At 39.7% G+C, this 22100-nt stretch overlaps 1 protein-coding gene across 1 annotated transcript in view; it reads left to right on the forward strand.

The window, feature by feature from the left end:
- The first annotated feature begins 5833 nt into the window (after positions 1–5833).
- NT5DC1 (5'-nucleotidase domain containing 1) overlaps positions 5834–22100 on the forward strand; it is a 126978-nt gene continuing 110711 nt past the window's right edge. Inside the window, exons 1-6 of the mRNA XM_031054115.2 lie at positions 5834–5967; positions 8102–8193; positions 9826–9897; positions 11007–11113; positions 13296–13375; positions 16931–17012. Coding sequence (XP_030909975.2) covers positions 5875–5967; positions 8102–8193; positions 9826–9897; positions 11007–11113; positions 13296–13375; positions 16931–17012 — 526 coding nt within the window. The 5' untranslated portion in view covers positions 5834–5874. The remainder of the gene's footprint in view (positions 5968–8101; positions 8194–9825; positions 9898–11006; positions 11114–13295; positions 13376–16930; positions 17013–22100) is intronic.

Here is a 22100-nt window from a genome sequence, read left to right on the forward strand (position 1 = left end):
TTTTTGTGCAGACTGTGTATTGGAATACATCAAATTTATCTTATATGCAATCATTAGCAAGTGTCAGGCTTCAAATGCAAACCTGTAACCTTCTTGAATGACTCAGAAATCTTCAGAATGTCTGAATTAGACATGTTCCAATTTTAGTCATTAAGAAATTGAAGCCATAAGCAATTAAGTTATGTGCCCACTAATTCACCATGAATGAATGGGAAACGAGGATGGAGAACTTTGGAGTCTTACTCTGAATTTTATGCTGAAGTTTGTAAAAATAAGAAAATGGTATGTTAAAAAAAAACAACCAAACAAAAACCCCAACAACAACAAAAAACAAAACTAAAACAACAAAACATAGAAGAAATAAGGCCATGTCCCACAGATCATAGAAACTGCACAATTCTCTCACCATAAAATTCATACAAGGTCTAGTTTGGATGTATAGTTTCCTAAAAAGTCCATATTTCCAGTATAATTTCTTTTGACTAAGTGTAACATCCATCCAGCTCAAAAAGAAAAATCTTTCAAAGGACCTTTAGAAAACCATTCTGAGTTTTAAAATATATACCCACTAAGGGTCCAGCAATCAGTCATGGCTATTAATCACACTGCCAAAATCATTGATTTTCATTTCCTTCTTTCATGTTGCATGGGAAAAGCCTCAGTTAGATTACAAGATCTGAGAGAGGTGATAAGGACAGTAAGCAGGCTTCTGAAAGATCCTCAAGCATCTAGTCGATTACTCTTCATTTAACCTTTTAGTGATCTCTTGGGTATAGTTTGGGGAATCTCAAATCTTTAGCAGCATGAGTCTCGTTACTATGCTGGTGAGAAAGAGAATGTAACCACTATATTACCAAGGTGCCAGATGTAATCAGTACTCCTGGAAGAATGCTATAAATTGTATGTACATGATTCTGCTGAAAAAGCTAATGTGTACATATTCTATGCCATATAAAAAGGCTATTAAACAACACAATAAACAGTAAAACTGCTGAAATTTCTTTAAGCTAATCCTAAATCCCAATCAATAGTCAAGCTTGTTCACCAGGATTCTATACCTAGGCACAAGGCACCCTGTGTGTCACAGAGGAATGCTTTGAGGACTATGTACCATTTTGATAAATTTTTAAAGGTCTACTAAAGAAACAGTAAATGCCAGTGACTGTTTTACAGAACAAATGTGTTCTTGATAGCTTTCATTCTCTCAGAGAGAACCAGGTTATCCCTGAAATGAATTATAGTTGTTAGATCTATGTCTAATAAAGCATCACTTTCTAATAAGTCAGAAGTCTGCTCCTGTATATTCTTATTTGATTTCTCTGATGGTTTCTACACAAGCATTTCCTTCTAAGTGTCCTAAAGTTAAAAACATAGAGCCAAATTCTGCAATCCTGTTTAAATATGCGAAGAATCCCATTGAATGTACACTTTCACACAAAATCCCGGAAACCTGTTTTGTACTGTGTGACTTCCACTGACTGTTAGTGAGTTTGTCTTTCAAGCCATGATTGAGGGGTCAGAGATGCAGCTAGCTTTACGCTTCCTTGGTCCTTTGAGTTAAATAGGTACAGCACCATTATGCCAAAAGAACTTCATTGTATTTTAATTTGATTATTGATCCAGGCATAAGAGCTGAAGCAGAAGGGTAGTGGTGCATTATCAGGGACTGCCTGTAAGATGGGAATTGTGGGATGGCTTTTCGGAAGTTGTTAAAGGAGTTGTATGCTGCGGCAGCACCAAAAGGCCTAATACATGGGCATATCCGAGGTGGGAGTGAAGTCAGAGCAACAGCAGTGCTTGCCTGTGGTCTACCCCAGACTGTGGGGAGGATAAGGGGAGCTCTCAGGAGACGTGCCTGCAGAGCTTCCTGAGCTGGGTCAGTGGGGTAAGCCTGAGATGTAGCCTCTGTCCTCCTATCACTCTGGGATGAAAGTGGCAATTCTCAGATGGGGAGTTTGTGTTGTGAAGAGCATGGAGTTATCCTAGTGGGGAGAGCAGGCATCATGCTTCAAGGGGAATGGTGATATTCTTTCAGTGCAGGATGGGGATACGGGGCTGTAAGGCATTCTTCTACTTGGGTATTGAACAGCCTCGTGGGTTAAAAGCAAAATCAAGTCCAAACTTGAGACTGTAGCTCTTACCAGTGTGCTAAAATAAATTACATAAAAAACCCAGCACTTTTTGGTTTGACTTATTCTACTCCAAAAGTATTTTCATTTGTTTTTAAAAACAAACAAGGAAAAATCCAGGCTGTTCTCAGCTTACTTTTGCATAAGAAAGTGTTACTTGTCTAAAATTAAAATGCTTCTTGTTTGTCTAAATTCTTGTTTTATCTTCACACAGCACTACTGTATACTGTAGCAACATACAGAGCCTTTTCCTTTTTTTAACTAAATTCTCATGACCTTTTCCTAAATAGACAAATGGCTGCAACTGCATAGTTAGGACAAAACACAGCCTTAGAAAATAAAGACGAAGTTTAAGGAAAGTAATATAGATTAAGGTGCTGATGATTCAAAGTTAACTCGGAGATGCTCAACTGTATTGTAATGCTGCCCTCTTAAGGACAAAGAAAGAGAGGAGCTGGAGAACCTCTCTTGCTAAGAGACCTGCAACTTCTGTGTGACAGCAAAGATTTATGTGAGGTATTTTGACATGGTTCTTATGCCTTTATGTATGTTACTGCACTCTGTTACATTCATTTCACCCTCCAAGGCATGTTAGTACTCTCCTGCACCCTAAAGCTACCTGGTGGAAGGAGCCTCTTCTGCATGGAAAGCAGGCATGAGGCACAATGAAAACCGAAAAGCACTTTCGTGTGTCTCTGAAAGGGCTTTGATGCATCAGATCTCGCACTTCATGCCTATTTCCTGCAGGCTGCTAATTGTGAGGGTGCTGAGCATGGGGAGCACACAATAGATTAATACCATGTATTTATAATATAAAAATAATCAGTGATTACTAAATTAACCATGAGAAAACTTAAAACATTACCAGTTAGGAGCTGATAGCCCATACTACAGCCCTGCTGCAAATACTGAAGATGAAGATGATATTCTCTCATTTATCTTCTCTTTTCTCAGAATTGAAAATGAATTCCATTTGTCAACATTTTTAATATTCCTTGCTGTCATACCTCCAATTTGATCTTCAGCTTCACATACCTGAAATTTAACTTGCTAAATCTCTCCATTGGTGGGGGTTGTTTCTCAAAGTGGTTTAGAATTAGATACGATTAGTTCTTTTGTGTAGTAAATTCTAAGACAGCTTGTCATTACTGCTGATCTAATTGTGTGGTGTTCAAAGTCATATTCAGTTGATAGTGAATACAGTGACAAAAGAGTTGGACTAGATGATCTTTAAATGTCCCTTCCAACCCAAAACATCCTATGATTCTCTCAATGAATATGTGATTTTTGATACCTGTCCAGATGTTTCAACACTACAGTGTGCTGATTTTATGCTATGTTTTAGAGGCATAGTTCCCTCTTGTGGGCATGATCCTGAAAGTATCTGCTCAGGTTTCACAGCTAGTAATTTAGTTCCATTTAAGCATATATGCATTTATTTAATGTATAGCTAAAATGCACATAATATACAATGCATATATAATGTGTGGTGGGCACATTACGCACAACAGCAGTAGAAAGTATATTAATGTCAGTGGGAGGTATTGAACCTTTAAAAGAAGCTGCTCTACAATGGGCTGAGGTAAAATTATGCAATCCATTTCTGTCTTCCTCTGACACTTGAAGTGCTCATCCTGTCATACTGTTAGCATTAGTGAATTTTTGTGCTTTATTTCTATGTATTTTTGCATCTAGTCCACTTTCTAATCTGATACTGAACTTCTCTGTAGCATTTTTAAACATATGTGATAGGTCATGCTATTTAAATTTCTCTCATCTGTGTCTACCTGAACATCGCAAACTGAATTTTAATATACAAGTGCACTGTATCTCATTCAAATACTTGAAAGCATTTTCAAAAGCATTTTGTTCTGGAATACCAAATTATCATTGAACCATCCTGCAAAAATCAAATTATTTGATATAATCAAAACATAATTATTGTTTATTTATTGTATAATCAAAACTGCTGCTGTGCACTGCTGCTATGGTTATGCACCCCAACTTACCCACCTGCAAAACACCACACAGCTGCACACAGGAAGGCAACACTAAAAAAGGTGATTTGCATTCAGTGTCTTATAACGATTGCTCTCAATTCAAGTATGTTTGGGCCCTCTTTATTCCAGTTATAACCATACAAGAATTAAAAATAATATTTATTTCCACAGTAAGTGAACTAGGCGTTTTTCACTTTTTGTGAATCAAATCAAAGTTTTGATGGTGTCATTGGTCTACAAAGAGAAAAGAATTGTAGAAAGGAATCAGGATGTCCTGGAAGCAAGGCTGTTAAGCCCAGCTATTTAAGCATCCTGATCCTGGCCTTAACGAGCCACTACATTCAAGTCCAAGCACAGAGAACAGAATTAAGTCAATGTAAATCTCATCTGCTCATTTTCCTCCAAACACAACACTTCCTTTCTAATTGTGACATAATAATACTTGCTGGGCCAATACCTACAAAAATGCCTGTTTGATAATGTCACCTGTAGGAAGCTGTTTTGTTCTTCATGTTACACCTTTTTGTTGTTTTGTTTGTTTTTGTTTTTGTTTTTTTTTTTTTTTTTTAGAACCATAGAATAGTTAGGGTTGGAAAGGACCTCAAGATCATCTAGTTCCAACCCCCCTGCCATGGGCAGGGACACCACACACTAAACCATGTCACCCAAGGCTTCATCCAACCTGGCCTGGAACACTGCCAGGGATGGAGCATTCACCACCTCCCTGGGCAACCCATTCCAGTACCTCACCACCCTAACAGTAAAGAATTTCTTCCTTATATCCTATCTAAACCTCTGCTGTTTAAGTTTTAATCCGTTACCCCTTGTCCTGTCACTACAGTCCCTAATGAATAGTCCCTCCCCAGCATCCCTATAGGCCCACTTCTGGACTTGTTCCAACAGTTCCATGTCGTTTTTATGTTGAGGACACCAGAACTGTACACAATACTCCAGGTGAGGTCTTATGAGAGCAGAGTAGAGGGGTAGGATCACCTCCTTTGACCTGCTGGTCACGCTCCTTTTGATGCAGCCCAGGATACAGTTTTCCCACCAAAGCTGTCAATAAATTAAAAGGTAGTTAACTACCTCCACGGTTTTGGTTTTTCCAGAGCTCAGTGTATAGTATGCTTTACTGTATAGTGTCGCTCGTAGTGTCTAGTGTTGCTTACACCCTGTAGGGACTCGGATAATGTAGTAGCAGCCATGCTTGTCTACTTGCATAAGCAGGCTGCATGAATCATAGAATCATAGGCCCTTACGGCATGACTACCCTCTCACCACCTAATATAAACCTAAGTCCTGTCCCCTCCTGCCCCTTATCACCAACTCCCAGTAATGACCCTTCGGGTGCCTCGCACAGACGACTTGCAGCCAGGGGTGACCTGGCGGGAGCCACCCCGTTCACACCCCCATTCCTAAGCATACGATTGCTGTGTGAGAAACGTGCCTTTTAAATAAGAGCGCTTAAACACACCTTCGCCAAACTGTTCTGCACCTGCCTTTCTAACCCCCGGGCTTGATGCTTGGCCCTCTCCCATCAAGCACCCCGGACACCGACTGCCTGTTGGGGCGGAGCGAGCATCACTACCCCGCAGCTTCAGAACAGCCCCGCACACCGTACAGGTGACGGCGGACCCGCAGAGCGGCAGGGCCTGCCCGTCAGCCGCCCCGCCCAGCTGCGCAGGAAGCACCGCCCTTGCCCCTTCCTCCTCCTTCTCCCGCCTCCCCGCGGCGGCGGCTCGGCGATGCAGCAGGACTTCTCCTTGGCTGACTGCGACGTGGTGGGCTTTGACCTGGACCACACGCTCTGCCGGTATCATCTCCCGCAGAGCGCACGGGTGAGTGCGGGCCGGCACGGCACTACTGGGAACCGCGCACCGCCTTCCCCCCACCCCCCCCCCCCGCAGCTCCGCTCCTCCCCGACCCGCTCGCCGCCTGCCCAAGCGAGAGAGAAGTGCCGGGAAGCGGATGGCGGGCGCCGGTGTCCGCGGGGACCGGGACCTGCTGCAGGGCAGCGAGCCCCGAGGCTGCTGCTCGGGTGCCCGTGGGGAAACCCCAAAAGAGAGGAGAAACACAAACGCAGCTCCTGCCTGCTGCCTCCTCAGCAGGCCTCTGCCCGCGCAAGGGGACAGCCATGTCTTCCTTGAAAGCTCTGCCGCCTGAGAGCTCTCCGAACTGTAGCGCCGCTGAGAAAAAGGTGTTGTTCCCCTCCCCCCCCCCCCCCCCCCCCCCCCCCCAAACCTAGGGGTGCTGCAGACAGAAGCCTGCAGCGTTTTTGCCAGACGGCCTTTGCAAACTTCCCTGTGCTTAAAATGAAACATCGAGCTTAAAGGCTCTTAGCATCTCTGACTGAGCCTTGCTGTCGGTTGCGGAGAGGAGCTACGGGCATGTGTTTGTGCATTCCCGCCCCTGGCGCTTTTTTCCCCCCACTGGCACTTTTTTAATTCCCTGATAAGTTTTCATTAACTCGTGCTTCTTTGTTGATGTCGGGATTTTGCCATGGAGCAGTCTTGTGCCATGGATGCTCGTGGTGTCCCATTCTCCCCTTTTGCCTCCGTTCATCTGCAGTATACTGTTCACTGCACAGAACTTGTACGCTAATTGCAGGATACTTCAGAATCTGATATAGAAGCAAGTGTTTGAGGAGTCTCATTTATAAATAGTCATGGTTCAATGCATCCTGTGTTCAAAAATTGCATTGCTTCCTTTAGCTGTGGGTGACTTTCTGTAGAGAGGCATCAGGGGTTCAGTAGTGTAAAGTTACAAATTTTATGTGCTCTTAAGTTCTTGGTGGAAATGCTGCAACTTCCTTCCGTGTTCTCTCTGTCATGCTACACATGCAGCATCTTACACAGGCACATTCTTCCCAATAAGAATTGTGTACAATGAAGGCAACTGCTAACTGGAAGAGTTTGGAGAAGGAAAATAAAAAATTAAAACCAAACCAAACAAACCCCCCTAAGACCCTAACCTAACAAAACACACACACAAAAAAAAAAACCCAAAAAAATAACCCAACCAAATCAATGAACAAAATAGAGAAAAAGCAAACACAACTCCCTCCTCCCTCCCCCCCAAATACCACAAAACCCCAAACATTTATTAAACTTAATTCACTTTTCCCCTTCTCACACAGCACAGAGACAGGCTGATGCGTGCCTCTGACATTCCTCCTTATTTATTGGAAATAAAACAGGCTGACAGGCACAGCTGAAGATGCAGTTAGTTCTTACTCTTCCAGTGTTGACCTTCATGTTAATCCTTCTCAGGCATTATTCATTCTAAGAGCAGCCTTAGTAATTTATAAAACAAAAAGAAGTCCAAGGAACACCTTCAGTGAAAGAACCATGAGAAAAAGGGAGCAATTACCATTCCTGGTATTTAAGGGCCTGGCAGCAACCACATACTTTACCAGCACATTACATCAATAAATTGCTGGCTGTTGTACCAGGCTTTAACAGTGTTCTTTCTGATCTTAGAAACTTTCTTAATCGTTGCCTGTTTCCTTCAAAATATGTTCTTCTGAATACATTTAAAATGGCCCTAAGGGTAGTTAGTTGTTCATTGGTTTGGAAGCTACTTGTTGAGTCTTGGTAACCATGATATTTAAAATTATAAAGCAAAACAAAACAAGTTTGGGGAAGTAGTGACTAGTCTGAAGTACTTATCATCTTGGTTTCCCAATGTTCTTGAAGCACAAGGGCAATAAGGTAGAATGCTGTAAACTTGGTTATGCTGGACACATTGCACCAGAACTGTTGTGTGGGCATCTTGAGCTGTTTTCCAGCCGTGACAGAAATAACGTGGAGCACTCTTTCCCATTAGCAGATGCAGTGGGACAGGGCCCCTAGCTCCCTGGTTTGATATCACTGAGGAGGCACTAACTCCTGCATCTTGTCACTTTCCAGGGAAGCAGGATCTGTGGTCTCGCTGAATCAATATAATTAATGCATGTATTTTTTTCATTTGTAGCTAATATATGATAGTTTTGCCCAGTACCTGGTAACAGAAAAGGGTTATGACAAAGACTTGCTGACTCTAGCTCCAGGCAGCTTAGACTTCTGGTGAGTATGTTGAAAATAACCGAAACTTTCTTCATAACTTCCTTTAAGCTGTAATTTTTACAAACCTAGGGAAACAGCTGCTTTTGCTAGGCAGTTGTTGTCCTGATTGTCAAGCCCAACAGATAAATCCAAACTAACAGTTTTAAATACTTGTTCGAACAAGTATTTCTCATGGGATACTTGTGGTATTTTGAAGAGAGAACTGAGCACTCAAGCTTGCTTTGTGTTTCTAGCTGTCTAGACCCAAGTCTTTTAGTCTGACTTACTCCTTTATTTTATCTGTCTCCTTTGTCTTTTACCTTCAGTTCAACTGGTAAATCCAGTAACCATCAGAATTTAGTCATTTTAATACTGACAGATGTGGTTTTGTTTGTGTAAGGCAAAATAATCCCAACAGCCTTCTAAGGATATGTGGAAAGGTGAGGTGCCAGGTGGTGGCCCTTGGGTGGCATGTCAGGCACAAAGCTGTGATGCAAAACACTAAAATGCAAGTCCGTGCTCTGAATTCAGTGATTTCTGAGCAGGAGCTTGAACCTGAATCTCTGATCTTCCAACTTGGATAGGTTATTATCTAGGCCACAGGGTGGGAGCTTGAAGGCCAAGTAATCACTACATTTTTTAGGAGAAACAGTTTACTGTTTTTTTGTTTCATTTTGTTTTTTAAGTAATGCACATATTTTTGTGTAACGGTTTTGATCAGTTATTTTTACACATCAGTATTTCACTGAACAGTTTCCAATAAGATCAGGTTTAACTTCCATGAGACAAGCAATGTATCTGTGTTTCTCATATTTTGATGCTTTTGATGCATGAAATTCTTTGTTAAGATCTAGATGTCTCTGTATTGGTCCCTTATTGGAGCTGGAGGTTCACTAATGTGGACCTGCAAGCCTGCTGTGCTGGTAGCTGTGTATTGATGCTACTCACCCAGGTGTCACTCGTGAAAGACTGGGGATTGCTTCCTGCCTTCTTGGTATACCTTCTTTCCTTTGGGTACCTTATAAGAGAGGATGAAGGTGCTATTACTTTTTCAGTTATTATTCCAGCCACTGAATTCTGAATTAGCTTTTCAAGCAACCTGAGCAGACACAGATTCAATTGTCTGGAAGGTAGACTTATTAGGAGAGTTAGAAACTCTTGTTTTCTGACTTATGCTATCAATTCTTTACCTTGTTAATGCTGGCTAGCATGGCAATGCTTTTACTTTACCTGTTCCTTGGATATTCAGTTGCCTCATTTAAGAGAAGGGTAGAACATTGTCCTAATAATTGGTGTTACCAGTCTAGTAATAATAAGTAGGGGAGCTAGTACCAAGAAAAGCGATTTCTTTAATGGAAGTGACTTAAATATCACATTTCTTAATTGTATATATTTGGACCTTAATCCTTCAACCTTATTTATATGAACAGTCACTAGGAATTTGCTATGTAAATGAAATCCAGTCCTTGGTGAGTAATGCGTGTTTGCATATACAGAGCATTGTTCAAACATGGAAGTATTTGAAGGGTTCTGACCTGGTTGGTTTTGTGTAGCATCATTGTACAGCTTCTGTAACTGCATTTCACTGATACATAATAAGGCATTCCTCTGAAAGCATTAATTGTTTCTTCCTTAAAATAAAATTATTCTTAGTTGCAAAGGCTTGGTGTTGGACATTGAAGAAGGAAACTTCCTGAAACTTGCAGAAGATGGAACAGTTTTAAGGTAATATTGACAATAAGTGTATATTATTAAGCAGACACTAAAATTTTATGCTCTTTCTGAAAGCCATCCCTCAGTTTTACTAAAATTTTAAAAATGAATTTCGGTGTATTTTAATTTATTAGAAGTTGAAGTATAAGTACGCTTTAGTAATGTGGTGCTCAGTGTCTTTTAATGTTACATATTCAGTCTTTTCATAATATTTACATGTTAGCTGATAGTAAAGAATATCTTCTTTTTAATAAAGGTCTAAGACTCTGAGGGCATACTGATCTTGAAGGTAACTTCACTTTTTCAGTGGCTACCAGTGTACTCTTGATCCTGTTCTCCTGTGATCCAGGATAATGTTTTTCTTTGGACTGTGAAAACCTGACTCGCAGTCAATGCTAATGACTGATACTAGTGGTGGGAGCACTATTATCTTTGTACCATACATATTCAATATTCTTCAGGCTTACAACATGTAGTTTAAATAGCCTGAGGTAAATTAAACACAGAAACTGACACATCTGCTTTCAAATTTCTGTTGTTTTTTGTTTTTCTCTTAAAAGCTATATTTTGCCTTCAGCCATAATTTCAGTACATCCTTAATTCTTCTTTACCTCCTTTTTTTTTTCTTTAACCATAGAAGACTGCTGTTTTGATTTTTAATTCCTAAAAAGGCTTGTGTGTACTTCTGCTTTCAGGGCTCGAACTAGCAGTTTTCTGTAGTTCTGCTCTGCATTCTGTGAATGTTACTAGGCTTCAGAATGATGTATAGGCTTTCTGCACTGTGTTTTATTGTGCAGCGTATATTGATAGTTTAAGTATAGTGAGTGTCCTCACACAATTGAGAACATTCGAGCAATACAGAATGATTGTGTTAGCAGGTGAGGCACAGTAGTTCTGCTCCCAGCCAACCAAACCTCTGTGTAGCAAGGCTTTTATCAAGGACTGTAATGTATATGCTAAAAGCTTAGGTCCTGGGAAACTTCTACATTATAAAGAGAGTTGCTTTCGATCAACCTGCCTACACCTAAGTATTCAGTTGTCATGATTTACTGTGCACAAGGAGTAGTTTGGCTGTTTTCAATGTTTTTCTTTTCTTTTATTATAAATAACAACACAAATAGGGCAAGCCATGGTACAAAGAGTATGACAAATGAAGAGATCCTGGAGACGTATGGAAGGAGGGAGTGGAAGCATTTTAATACAGTCAGCGGAATGGTTTCCCGTTCAGGTAGCTATGCCTTAGCATGTCCTCTTCATTGAAATTCCTTTTGCCCCTTCAGTGCCTCATGCTGTTAGTTCTTATCACAAATACTTAAAAATACTTGAGCTGAGAATTACTGAAATAGGTAAATATTTTAGGGGAGAGCTATTTTGTTGGGTTTGGGGTTTTTTAGTTATTTTCAACTTCTAATGAAAAACTCTAATGAAAAAGTTCACGCTTGTGAGGTGGGCTGATGCCAGCCTTATGAAGTTTAACGCTGACAAGTGCAAGGTCCTACACCTGAGTCAGAGCAATCCCAGGCACAGCTACAGGTTGGGCAGAGAAGAGAGTCAGAGCAGCCCTGCAGAGAAGGACTTGGGGGTGTTGGTCAATGAGAAACTGAACATGAGTCAGCTTCAGTGTGCGCTCACAGCCCAGAAAACCAACTGTATCCTGGGCTGCATCAAAAGGAACGTGACCAGCAGGTCGAAGGAGGTGATCCTGCCCCTCTGCTCTTGTCAGACCTCACTTGGAGTATTGTGTACAGTTCTGGTGTCCTCAACATAACAAGGACATGGAACTGTTGGAACAAGTCCAGAGGAAGGCCACGAGGATGATCCGGGGACTGGAGCACCTCCCATATGAAGACAGGCTGAGAAAGTTGGGGCTGTTCAGCCTGGAGAAGAGAAGGCTGCGTGGAGACCTCATAGAAGCCTTCCAGTATCTGAAGGGGGGTTATAGGGATGCTGGGGATGGACTGTTTATGACAGACTAGAGTGACAGGACAAGGGGTAGCATGTTAAAACATGGGAGGTTTAGATTTGCTATAAGGAAGAAATTTTTTACTGTGAGGGTGGTGAGGCACTGGAATGGGTTGCCCAAGGAAGTTGTGAATGCTCCGTCCCTGGTGGTGTTCAAGGCCAGGTTAGACAGAGCCTTGGGTGACCTGGTTTAGTGTGATGTGTCCCTGCCCATGGCAGGGGGGTTGGAACTTGATGATCTTAAGGTCCTTTCCAACCTTAGCTGTTCTATGATTCTATGAGACAAATGAGCTGACGTTAGAGACATCTTTTGATTATAGAGGTGGGCACATTTTCTCCTTTATGGAGTGGACTGACATTACCAGCCTGTCTCATTTAGGACATATCGGGCAAATCTTAAATTTTTCTTAATTGGTGACTCATTACCATCAGCGCTGTTACTGGAGGCCTAGGTGCAAAAGCAAAGAACAGAGCAGATCTGGAAACAAAACTTCTCTTGCAGTTGGAATTTGTTAGATTTAGGATGGCAGTCACTTTGAAGGCACTGTGTCTATAATTGTGTTTTTCTCTGTGCTTCTTTTCTGTTTAATTTGATCTTGGCAATTGTGAGTAATACACATAAAGTGTTAAGTTGCATTATGCTGTGTAGCGGAGATACTTTCCTTGAGATCTTGCTGACATAAACTTGTTTCTGATGCTTATTCTAAACTGCAAGTGATCTTTTGCAAGATGGTAGAAGAGTAACATTTTCTTGAGCATACAGCGAATTTGTTTTTCCTTTTCATTGAAAAGTGCATTTGGTCTCCCTTGTGAGTGTTCTGCTGACTTGTTCTTTCATTTAGCTAAGAGACAGCACAGACAAGATCATGAATACAAAAAACATCACTGGTTAAATCATTTCAGTCCTAGGAAAGAGTTGTTGAACATGACCTCAGCCTGGGAGGCATTTGCACCCTCCTCATTTAATTCTGTTCTGGGGCTCATGTAATAATGGGGGCATGCTTCCGCTTGGGATAAGTGGCTGTCGGCAGCATGCATGTGTGCCAAGTTCAACACTTTGTGTAAGACCTGTCCACATGTTTTTGGAACAGATTCTCAAACTCTTTTTGTTTTCACTGCTAGGAAAATAGGTACTTTGGAAGAGTTGAATGATACAGTCCTTACTGTTTAAAACTCATGGTTTTCCCCCATCTCTTCCACCTTAACTTTTAGAACCTTAAAATGCATTTTTAAAATCTCACTGCCTTGATATAGGTGAACAACTTTCAGTAGCCAATTATGAGACTCAGAAGTGGAGTAAAGGCTAACACAGATTGTGAATCAGATAATGCCTATTACCAGTAAAATCCAAATAGGAGCTTGTGATATGATTTTAATGTATTTTTAACTTGCTTTTAAAGCATACAATATGGATTTTTAAAAAAGATTTTTAATTTTTTTTTTTCCAGCTAAATACTATCTGTATGATAATTATTTTGACCTGCCAGGAGCTCTCTTGTGTGCAAGGGTTGTGGACAGCTTAGATCAGGTAAGAATTAAATTGTTTAAAACTATGTATTGCATTATCTTTCTCTTCCTGCACCATGCTTTTTGGATGCATTATTAAATGTATACAAATAGTGTATTGGACAACATTAAGGTCTCCAGCTTTCTTCTTCTTTAGAAATTTTCAGATCAAACTTAGTGTGTTAAAGTTGTCTCTGAAGATAATTGTGAGCTACATGGCATGTTCGAAATAAATATACTTCCACTAGAGGGCACAAATAACTAAGATAGAAATGCACTGTTTTCTCAAGTTTAACCTGATATGCAGAACGTAGTTCTTAAAATCTCCTTTAATTAAACTTGATGATACTTGAATTAAATCTAATGTAAGTCTTCTGAATAAGACGGTTTGCTGCTTTGCAAGGTGTTAATGAGTTGAAAGCTTAATTCCATCCTTTTATAGACTTGTTTTTATTTTAAATGGATTGATCTGTGTACACACATGTAAATGTACCTCTAGAATAGTATCCAGGCTTTTTTCTCTGCCAAATAATAACTTGAATTTTCAAGGAGGAAAGTACAATTGCTTGAACTTTTTTCCCCATGCTTTTTATATAGGTAGATTGTTCTAAATCCTACTTTTGAAGTTTGATGCTGATTGATTTGGTTGTGTTAAAGAAGGCTTGAATCTTTAACTTGTGTGCAGTAGGAGAGGGTTCTTCTCATACAGTAAGTATATCAGTGTAAAAAGAGTACTGGTGTAATCTGGCTGAAGGTACCAAAGCACTGCAGCACTCAACATTGAGTTTAGAGCTGAGATATGGGTATCAGCTGACTTAACGCTTTAGCCTCCACTCCAGTATAGTATGCCGAGTATAATGCTGCCCAAGTGCAAGTGCTCCATGAAAAGTTAGCTAAAACTAGCTTATCAAGAAGCACTGAGGACAGGTGTGCCTTAAGACTCTTAAGTTTGTGCCTGATAATCTCCTTCTAAGCTGTTCAAGGCTTAGAACCCTATCTCGGATGTAACACCTGCATTGCATTACTTTAATTTAGACTTGACACAAATCACCTGCTCACTCGGTGAGAAAGCACGTCATGGCATGTGTGTAGTAAGCTTTCACATTCAGTTGGTAGTTCACAAGCTGAAGCACTGACCTTGGATCAGTTCTGTCTTTAACCACAGAGAATTAAACCCAAGGTGTTTCTCCAGAAAGGCACCAGAAGTGGGTCATGCACCTTCTTTATCAGCTAGCAGTTCTTGAATATTTTACTAGGTGATGGCCCAATTTCAGCAGGAGGGCTGCAGTAAGGAAGGCTAGCATCAGTCAGATGAGAAAGAGGTGGTAGACCTCTCCAGCTCTCGTGGCTGTAAAATGCTGAATCCTAAGTGTTAGAAACCATCACACTTTCTTCTGCATTTCTAAAAGGAAGCAGAGGTTTCTGTTTCCTGTTCTGGAAGCCTGTTTAGTAAGGATTGTTTTTTTACCATTTTCAGACAACATTCTAGGATCAGGAAGTTTTCTACTGGAAACAGATGGAAGAACTCCTAGATTTGGATTCAGAGTGTGTTTAGACTTGAGATGGGTATTGGGCTGCTCTACACTTGTGAAGATGAATTTGCTTTTGCTATGCTCACAGCCAGAACTCCTATGTGTTTTCAGACAAAACAGAGGGGCTTTTTGGTGTTTTGGACCTTTTCCTTGAGGAGCTACACAAAATACTGCTTTGTCTGATAGTTCAGCTATTGAAATCACATTTTATTATGGCATTAAAGCCGTGGTGGACTGCATGGGCATGCACGGTTTTCTTTCTGCTTTCTGGGCATCAGTCTGTATTCTTGAATTTCTCATATTCATTGGCTGTAGATTTTTAAGGAAATAGTTTGGCAGTTATTTCAGTCTTCTCTGTGGTCAAATATTTTGAAGGAAGTGTTTCCGCTTTTAAACCATCTCTTCTCAAAACAGCACTCTGAGCAACTGTTACCTCATTGCACTGTTTTTTCTATTTTTTTCTTTTTTTTCAAGGAGACAAACAGAGAAAATCCCATAAACCCAAACTAAAAAGCAAACTAACCACATGTAATGTGAGGGGAGCAGACAGCTAAATCCACCAGTCTCAAGGTTAATGCTGGTGCAGGTTAGTGCCATCACCTCTAGATAGGCGTTCCCCAGCATCTGAACACTGCTCTGAATAATGACTGAGCGGCTAACTGAATTTTGATATATATGAGATCTTTTCTCTTTATTAGTTCCTTCATGTATTTCTGTGGCAGTTTGGTATAGGAATGGATTAGAAAATAATTTGAAAGCCACAGCATTGTATCTTTCTAGTTCTTAACCTGTAGAGCCAGTGGATGTTAAGTAGATTGCCATAGCGCTTGTCAGTCATACACTTGTTTGTGTGACTTGCTGGTTGTGAAATTGAGGGTGAACTTTTACTCTGGAAGTCTCCATGTAAGATTAGGCCTGAAATGGGAGCTTACTTCAGGGTATATATAGAATATATGTTTTTGCTGTCAATATTAAGGGTTTGAGATTTTTAGTTTCTAAATGTTTCCATCTTTAGAAAATGCTTTATACTTACAAAAGGGGTCATTATTCAAGTATCAGTGCAGTGGTCAGGACACAGAGGGTGGCAATGAGGTGAAATCTGTTAACAATTGCCTTGGACTTTATTGTAATGTAGGTATGGAAAGCCTGTGCAATACTACAAAGACACTTTCCACAGGGTACAAATTCAAAGAAACTGTACTGCCTGCTTTATTGCTGCCAGGTTACCTTGTAATTTGGAGCACTTCTTACAGGCTCTGTAGTTAATCTCTGTAATATTGGCTGGCTGTGTGATTACATTTGTTTGATTCAGCATCCTAAAATTTGTGGAGTTTGAGTGCTGTGAGGCTCAGCTGGTTCAGAAGCTTTTCCACTCCCTTGGTGAGATGCTTGATGGTGTGATTGAGGTCAGCCAGAACTCCTCTGTGCCTGGGCAGCTTTATAGGAATGGCGAGAGACTCTGCACAACCACAGGTCACCTTCCCCTCCCCTTCTGTCAGAGCTGAGGTTTGGCAGTCTTCAGAGTACAGTGCAATGCAGTGCTGCTCAGCCTGGCTTCTGGATGAATGTTTTAGTGTTTGGAGTTACTGGCAGAAGGGCATTATTATAGCAAAGCGGGTTTGCCAGTTTTGAGGGTGGAAGGTGATATGAATGCTAGGCTGTAGGTAATGTCAATGTCAACCTCCTAATTAAGTACAGTACCTGCAGCTCTAGGCACTTTTTTATCCCCAACTATTAATGAAATGGCTCATTCAGCAAGTTGCTGTTCTGCTTAATGCCCCTCTTTGCTGTAGCGTTTCAGAACTCATCCCAAATACGGATCCTTTCTCCTTCCCCACTCCTCATAACCCCATAACCCATAGGCAAGAGGTAACTTACATATGGTTGCCCAAAGTACTGCTAAATACTGACATACTGAATCCTGCCAAGGCTGTTTTACTTCACATACTTTTATTTATTAGTGGCATTCCTGTCACTGTCTCAATATGAAAGCTGAAAATAGCTGATACTTGATATAATGACTAGGTTCCTTTTCACACTTACAGCATGATGGTCAGAAAAAATATGACTTTTGGAAGGACATCGTGGCTGCTGTCCAGCATAATTATAAAATATCAGCTTTTAAAGGTAAGTGGGTTCACTGAAAATATTACATGTGGTTGCCAGAGCAAATAAATTTTCAAGTACAGCGTAGGCTACGCAGGGCTTTTAACTTTAAAGCTTGCAAGTAGTTGTACAGTAGGCACGTTTATTCTGGAACAGAACAACTTTATCATTACTATTCCTATTTCATTTAGCTGAAACTATTTTGCTGTCCTTATCAACTTATACCAGTCCTAATCAACTCTATGTATTTAATTTCCTTTTTTTAGCATTTTTGGGTTTTTTTTCAATTCGTGAAAGCTTTTTGCTTTAGAAGCTGTGGATCATGCAGTATTTGGCAAAAAGTAGTTTTTAAAAGTGCTCTTTGAAAATTTAGATCAAACAAAAGTCAAAGTCTGACTCTTGAACTCATAAATAATTCCTTGGTTTTATTTATATATAAGTGTCTGCTTGTGTGTACATTTGTACATTTATTCGCATACCTACCTATCAGGTACTTCTTTGTATATGAAAGCATGGAATCTGCATACAAAATGTGTAATATGACTTAATCCTTTCTAGCTCCTGTCAGACTTGGTACCTAATTTAATACACCTCATTCGCTGTTACAAAAGTCATGAGACAACATAATACAGCAGTGGGTATTTCACAACAGTGAAAATATAATAATCATGGAATCATAGAATAGGTGGGGTTGGAAAGGACCTTAAGATCATGAAGTTCCAACCCTCCTGCCATGGGCAGGGACACCTCACACTAAACCATGTCACCCAAGGCTCTGTCCAACCCAACCTTGAACACTACCAGGGACTGAGCATTCACAACCTCCCTGGGCAACCCATGCCAGTGTCTCATGGCCCTCACACTAAACAACTTCCTCCTTATATACAATCTAAACTTACCCTCTTTAACATGTTACCCCTTGTCCTGTCACTCTAGTCTGTCATAAACAGTCCATCCCCAGCATCCCTATAACCCCCCTTCAGATACTGGAAGGCTTCTATGAGGTCTCCACGCAGCTTTCTCTTCTCCAGGCTGAACAGCCCCAACTTTCTCAGCCTGTCTTCATATGGGAGGTGCTCCAGTCCCCTGATCATCCTCGTGGCCCTCCTTTGGACTTGTTCCAACAGTTCCATGTCCTTGTTATGTTGAGGACACCAGAACTGTACACAATACTCCAAGTGAGTTCTCACAAGAGCAAAGTAGAGGGGCAGGATCACCTCCTTCGACCTGCTGGTCACGTTCCTTTTGATGCAGCCCAGGATACAGTTGGCTTTCTGGGCTGCGAGCACACTGAAGCTGGCTCATGTTCATTTTCTCATCGACCAGCACCCCCATGTCTTTCTTTGCTGGACTACTCTGAATAACATAGTAACTGATAGGTATGAGTTATTTTTAATAAAGCCCTGTAAAATAAGTAGTGAAACAAGGCTTACTGTATATACTACTTAAATATTTTAATACATATTAGGGTCTATGCTCTGTCATGCATCACTTTGAAAGGCTTCACAGTGGTCTTATTTTTCTTTTAATAACATGGTCCAGTAGATGAAGTACTCAACAGGGAGTCAGAAGAACCAGAGGTAATTTCTTCCTGTATCACTTACCTCTGATATTGTCTTGTACATCTCTTTTTTCCTTCAGGGCCCTCTATGAAATGAGAATAATGATACTAATTTTCTGTCACAAGTTTATACCAAAGAGATTTTTTTTGTTCCAGTTGCAAGCTTAACATAACTTTTTGAGGAAAATCCTAAACTTGGCTTCAGCCAATCACCTTTCTTAGCTCAGAGCATGGCCTGGAAACGACAGCCACTTGGCTTGACAGCCACTTGGCTTAACTTCGTGCTCCCAATACCTTATAGAGGGTTTAACCCTTCAGAGGAAAGCAGTGCTTATTAAGCTAGTGAAGATAAAATTTCAAAAGCAAACTTAAGAGGTTGGTTGAAGAAACACAAAGTTCCCAAGTTGAAACACCATTTTAGTAGTGCCATTGTCAGTGATGGAGCAGAACGACTGACCCTTTCATTTTTTGAAATCCATGAAGTGTTTGCAGTTCACTTTGGTTTGTTGTCAGCATGCCCTTGTTTCTCTATGTGCTTTGCTTTTTCGCATGATTTTTTTGATCATAATCATGTGTCTGGTGGATTTTGCTTTTCATTGTCTTAGTTATGGTAATTGCCTTAGATAATTGCCCTATGATATTTTTTTTGGATGGCTCTTTCAGATAGGAATGATTGTTCTGACTCAGCTTAATGAAGGGTATTAACCCGCTTTTCTGCTTGTAAAGATGTGAAGAACTGAGGCTTGTAGAGGGAAAGTAATAGAGTTCCAAAACTCTTGCGTTATTCAAACCTTTATATGTGAAGAATAACTGAAACAAAATAAAGATAATCTATTAAAAAGTACTATCAGGAAAGTATGGTGTCTCATTGCAATAAACACAGTTACTCATATTTACAAAATGGTTATTTCTTGTCAAATAATACCTGCAAGAATGCCCTTTGCAATTATCCAAGTTGAGAACTGAAAATCCTTTTTGTAAATTGTGAACTTCTTACTAGAATATTATGCAGTTTTAAAGGAAATATCATGTGGCACTGTATTTTACACTATATAAATATGTGGACAGACGTCCACAACATGTAACGGAAATAAAGCTTGGTCTTCTCAGGAGTAATGGGGGCTCGAAGTACTGTATAATTATTTCCATGTGAAACATTTCAGATTTGGTGGGGTTCTGACAGAAAAAAAATAGTTCTTGTAGGAGGAATTTTCCTAATATGATTTCCTAAAGCATAATTTTGTAAAAAGTTCTTCTATTAAAGGCTACTTTCTCTCTCTTACATTGCCTTTACATATGATTTCTCTGACACTTCTCAAAACTATAGCATCTTTGGTTGCATAGTGAAAGTGATGTATTTGTAATGTTTTCAATCAGTTCATGAGATTATGTTTAATTTTGGAAGTAAATAGATCATGGCTACTATGGCAGAGGACTTCATAAATTGTCAAAAAAGACTTGATGGGACGTTTCCTCAGGATGCATATGAGAAACTTGTCACTGATCATCTTTTACAAAAAGGAAAATTATCAGAGAAAGAAAATGAAAGACTTAAAAAAAAAAGGCAAATGACAAAATGCAAATTATTAAAAAAACAAGGTTTATATGATTGATCAGTGTTCTCAAGTGTCATGTGATATGTAAGATGTGTTACTTTGGGGAGGAAAACTTTGGATCTTTCTAAACGACTGTGTCCTGTACCCAAAAATGTATGCATATACACCCAAACACGGAGGGTTTTGATCACAACCTTATGGCATTACCCTTTTGTGTTGGCAGAAGATAACAAATCTAGAGGTCTGTGATGTTTGTTATATCTTTTATATACAACTTTAAATACCACAAACAAAAAGATGCTTTTGTGGCCAAAAAAAAAAGCAATCTTCCATAAATTCTTCAAAACATTAGAAATTCTTAATGTCCAGTAGTCCGGTAATGAGAAATCTTTATTTACTTAATTGTGAAAACTGCAGCAAAGATAGTAGCAAGTGTCATGTGTTGCACTTCTCTACTGGGCTTTCCAGCTGAATGCAGAAGGGATTGAGTGCTTTATGTGTTTGACCGCCTTAAAGCTTAAAAAAGTCAGTAGTTCTTTGGAAGTGAGTTTTGTACTATTACAGGCTGTTATGTTTTCATTTTAATTTCATACTGGATTTTCTTACCTCTAATGCCCATGATATAGAAGAGATGTGGTTTCTGAAAGAGCGTTAGCTTTAGGTAGGTTGCTGATCTTCATGTGGAGAAAGCATTAAAAACCAAACTTAAAAAACTTACAGATTGTCTCAAGGTCCCCTATAAATTGAGAATCCAAAGCTAAAATCAAGGTGTAAGTTGTGCTTTTGCCTCAATTGTGTGTCATCTCTGGCTTTTCAGTGTTTAGAGTTGCTTTCTTAATGACTTAATGTCTCGATATTATGAAAAGCTTTCAAAAAGACAGGCATGAGCTACTAACCTGTAGACTTATTTGAAGTCCTATGTGCTCATTTAAGGAACACAAGCATTAAAGGACAAAACCTGATTTAAAGTGTATGTACATAACAGCATGTGCTGTGTTCAAATACTGGAAAGTGCTGTTGAACTAATGGAAATGAATGAACAGGAAAACCTTTTTTAGTGCAAAAATGAGATAATTCTGAGAAGATCTGTAATTAATATTTGGCTGAAACCAAGAAGGTAGAAAAGTAGGGACAGTTCTGACTCAGGTATCCTGAGTTTTATTTTGGCTCTAAAGTAAAGTATCACAGGAGGATTGCTACTTAAAAATAGTGGTACTGCCCACTGTAGTATTTCAATACAACCATTTTGTGTGCAGAGTTCATAATAGTGCCAGTTTGCTTTTCTAGGTTTACTTGGCTGCTAAATTAAGCAGTTCTCACATACACTCTCTCCTTAGGCATTTGTTATTTTACTAAAGTATAGCCTAAACCACAGGCTTCCTCATCCAACAGTGCTTAATAAGGGGAGAAAAAACAGTTCTGTGAAGTTACTTTCCTGATAGTTCTTTACAATTTCCAAACCATTATATAGTTTTGCTAATGATGGATCAACTTAAAGGTGTCCTTGTTTTTTTTATTAATTCCAGTGTATTATCAAGTATTTAGGAAATTGCTGATTTCAAATATATACAACATAACAAGCCTCAGGTTTTGCTTTTGTGAAGAAACGATAATATGACCAAACTTGTCAGTATAGGCCTACCTACTTTTAGTGCAAGTGATTATAAACTGTTTTTTTAAAAATGAAGCTTAATAGTTTAAAAGTTCATAAAGTTTGGTAGATACGATACTTTCAAAGTGCATGAGTGGCAGCTGTCATTGGAAGAAATGTGTGATCAAACTATTGTAGTTTTGTAATTTATAAGCACTAATTTTACTAAGCTAGTTTACTTCATACCATAAACTTTTAATAGTTACATAACAGATTACTATGATGTCTAATGTTTGTAAGACGTGGGTATGAGTAGGAATGTGTGTATGTATGGTAAATATGATTATGCTTACTGACTAACTACTGTCATCATCTGATAAATTTACCATCTAAGTAAAATA

The sequence above is a fragment of the Melopsittacus undulatus genome, chromosome 3 (genome assembly GCF_012275295.1).
Source record: "Melopsittacus undulatus isolate bMelUnd1 chromosome 3, bMelUnd1.mat.Z, whole genome shotgun sequence".
NCBI classification, from domain to species: Eukaryota; Metazoa; Chordata; class Aves; order Psittaciformes; family Psittaculidae; genus Melopsittacus; species Melopsittacus undulatus.